This window comes from Coffea arabica, chromosome 1e, assembly GCF_036785885.1.
Source record: "Coffea arabica cultivar ET-39 chromosome 1e, Coffea Arabica ET-39 HiFi, whole genome shotgun sequence".
In the NCBI taxonomy this organism is placed as follows: domain Eukaryota; kingdom Viridiplantae; phylum Streptophyta; class Magnoliopsida; order Gentianales; family Rubiaceae; genus Coffea; species Coffea arabica.
This window is the reverse complement of record NC_092311.1, coordinates 20,285,752-20,289,515: the sequence shown is the minus strand read 5'-3', so window position 1 is coordinate 20,289,515 and position 3,764 is coordinate 20,285,752. Positions and strand designations below refer to the sequence as shown.

At 42.5% G+C, this 3,764-nt stretch overlaps 1 protein-coding gene across 1 annotated transcript; it reads left to right on the top strand.

Moving 5' to 3' along the window:
* Window positions 1-887: 887 nt before the first annotated feature.
* On the top strand, window positions 888-1,661 carry LOC140016316 (uncharacterized). Its single transcript, XM_072069848.1, has one exon. The coding sequence runs from the start codon at window positions 888-890 to the stop codon at window positions 1,659-1,661; it is 774 nt and encodes a 257-aa protein (XP_071925949.1).
* The last annotated feature ends 2,103 nt before the right edge of the window (window positions 1,662-3,764 follow it).

The window sequence follows — 3,764 nt, the reverse complement described above, 5'->3', positions numbered from 1 at the left end:
CCATTAGTCTTGAAGAGCAAAATGAGAAACTAAAGAGAGAGTTGGAGGATCACCAATTGCAGATTATAGTGGCCGACCAAGCTTGGAAGATGCCCGATCACAATTAAAGCATTGGACGCCTTTGACAAAATTCAAGAAGAGATTCGAAAACTTAACATAGGGAATTCTGGGGAGTCGCAACATACTAGATTAGCAAGGCATGAGGACTTTGTAAAAATGGTCAGTCGAACCATCAATGAGATTGTAAAGAAGGATTAAACTTATCAGTATTTAGTGAGAACTTCTACTTTAGCTTCTACATTCACTCACAGGTTTAAAATTGGGATTTTACCCCGAAGGTCTTGCATCATGTTAGGCCAACCCTTGGTGTAAAAAGGGGTCCCCCATAGGACATGCATCCGAATTATTTGAACATCTACTAACTCATTTTTTTTTCTTTTTTTCTTTTTTGAATAAATTACAGCAATTTGATACAAAAACAATTCCTAAGCTGATTTCTTTCTTCTACTAACAGGTAACCGTAAACATAGCTACACGAAGAAGTCCCATCATTACTCGATCGCGTAGCCGAGTTTCAAGAACTGGTGTAAACATGAGTACACACCCGGAATCGTCCGATAGATCTGCAACGACATCATCAACTGACTTGACAAATCTGGGAGCTCAACTGAGCGAAGTGCTAAACAGATTCAATGAGCTGAGTATGGAAATGACCGCACAACGGCTCCTGATTGATCAGTTGGTCGCTGGTAGCGGTAACGGTGGTCAACCTGAGCCTTTACCTGCTAGTCAACCTGAAACACAACCAATATTTTTACCCTATACTCAAACCTCTGTTACTTCACATATCATAAATCCACCCGAGAAAGCTTTCACCTATCCCACCCATGGGCCACCACCTACCTATGCACCCAACATCCAAACCAATCCTTCTTACACTCAAGTTCCCCAAAACTATCCGCCGGTTAGCATACTATTCCACCATTGAACCATTCACGCTAGACACCGCTGCTCAAGGGAAAGTTGAAGCTGGGGAATCATCCGTGCCAATTGACAAGAATTTGCTAAAGCAGTTGGATCAGTTTGATGAATTCATGAGGAAGAGCCAAGCCTTGAGCAAACAAGGAGGTTTAGACTATAATGAGCTGTGCCTACTTCCTGATATGCAACTGCCTGTGGGTTTTAAAGCACCCAAATTTAGCAAGTATCATGGAATGGACAATCCCAAGACACACCTTCAAATGTTTACAAACAAACTAGGGAAGCCAATAGATGATGAGAATCTATCTGTGCGCCTATTCCCTGAAAGTCTAGAAGGCAATGCGCTAGATTGGTATTCCAATTTGAAGCCTGAGGATATGAGGACCTGGCTGGATTTGTCAACTGCTTTTGTAAGGCAGTATGAGTACAACTGCGAGCTCACTCCGACGAGGACCACATTGGAAGGAACCAAAAGGAAGCCATCTGAGGATCACAAGATGTGTGCAAAGAGATGGAGAAAATTGGCTGCCAAGGTGGAGCCTCCCATGACTAAAGATGAAATTGTTCGTACGTTTATCAAAGCCCATGACCCTCCCTATTTTGAGGAGATCTTCCGCATGACTGGATGTTCCTTCGTAGAAATTGTTAATAAGTTGGAAAAATATGATGAGTTTGTGTGAGCAGGAAAGATTATAAATGTGTCAACTTTAAAATCACAATTGGAGGCAATGCAAAGTCAAAGCAGCAGTAGTAAGAAATCTCAGTTTAAGAAGAAAGAGGAGGAAGCTTCATTTGTCTGGAACCAAGGCCCTTCTTTCCGACCTAGATATCAACAATACCCCACCTACTCACCCCGTTACCCATACCAATCACGCCCTCGACTTGTTTACCACACTACCATCAACTACCCTCGACCTCGACCGAATTACCCAAACACACCCACAACACCATTTCACATTTCCCCACCTAACTTTCAGATTAGACCTCACCCTCCTTATAACCCAAGACCTAGTTCACTCATCAACCCAAATTACCACTATCAACAAACCAATGACACCCAAAACCAAACCCCATACCGAACCTTCACCAATCTAGGTCGGCTCATTGATCAATTATATGAACAACTCAAAGCCGCGAGGAAGATTGGTACGGTACCTCCCAAAACCTATCCTAAAGGATTTCCACTTGGTTATGATCCTCAAGCCTTTTGCGCTTATCATTCGGGAGCTCCTGGACATTCAACTACCAATTGTTGGGCGCTTAAACACAAAATTCAAGACATGATTGAAGCTGGAGATATAATTCTCAGAAAGAGGGATGAGCAAGGGCCAAGTGTTAGTAAGAACCCTCTTCCTACGCACAAGGACACCGTTGGGGCTATTACCATAGATGAGGAGATCGAGGAACCAACGCAGTACATTGTGGATGAAACTGAGATAATGGAGGTCATTGGCGAACCATTCGTACTGGAGAAAGAAGCTGCGAAGTCAAGGAAAATGTTGACCCTTTTATTCTAGAAGTGATACCTTTCGAATGTGAGCCATCAAAGCTTATCATACTTGAATTGCCTGAACAAGTTCCCGTTCTTAATCTCCAAGAAGTCCCATGGAATTATAGCGAGCCTACGTTATTGATTAGAGAAGAAAAGGCACCCAAGAAGGAAGTAGCTGCTATCACTAGATCTGGAAGAGTCGTAGGTGAACCCATAGTTAATGAGCCAGCAAAAGAGAAGGAAAATACCGCACCAACAAGACCAACTGTTACCGAAGAAGAGGCATTCAATTTTCTTAGGATGTTGAAGAAGAGCGAATACAAAGTGATCAAGCAATTGGATAAAATGCCCGCTCAAATTTCCGTGTTGAATTTGCTCTTAACTTCGGAATTGCATAGAGAGGCTTTGCTCAAGGTGTTAACGAAGGCTCAAGTGCCTAAGAATATTCCGGTTGACAAATTTGCCCACGTAGTTGAACATGTTTTGGCTTCCAATCAGATTTCTTTTTCTGATGAAGATTTAACCTCCGAAGGGATTGGACACAACAAAGCACTATATATCTCGGTCCGTTGTAATGGAAGGTAATTTCAAGGGTTCTGATAGACAATGGATCTACTTTAAATATTTGTCCATGGAATACTTTAGTTAAGTTGGGATTTCAAGAAACTAAACTTCGCTCGTCTGCAACCGTTGTGAGAGGATTTGATGGTGCGAAAAGAGAATCAATGGGGGAAGTGGATTTAGTGCTAGAAATCGGACCCGCACAGTTCCAAGACATATACCAAGTTATGGATTTCTCGAGTGTTTATAATATTCTACTTGGACGACCTTGGATTCATACTTCGGGCTTGATACCATCTTCGCTCAATCAGATATTGTGGTTTGTGGTAAATGGACAGTTGATCATGGTGTTTGCAGAAGATGATTGCACTATGATCGTCAATCCTGCATTGGGAGAAGGAAGTGATAGAAAAGCTCTAGTTTCTCCTCACCATGTCGCCGATATTGTCTCAGTAGGTTGGGTATCAAAGGAAAAGGCAATGGTGGGGGTAAATTTGTCAGAAGCCAGTGTTTTGATAGCTAAAGAGATGATTCGGGGAGGATATGAGATAGGCAAGGGTCTCGGGCGTAATCTGCAAGGTGTGCTAGAACCAATAGAGTTTCAGGGAAAGAAGGATACCTTTGGATTAGGTTTTCAACCTACTGCCAAGGACAAGAAAGAGATGTTGGATCGTAAAAGGGCGGAAAAGGAAGGAAGGCAAATGATCAGGAGTATCCCACCGTTGTATTG

Coding starts and splice junctions, on each gene's coding strand:
- LOC140016316 (XM_072069848.1), top strand. CDS start 888: ATGGGCCACCACCTACCTATGCACCCAACATCCAAACCAATCCTTCTT.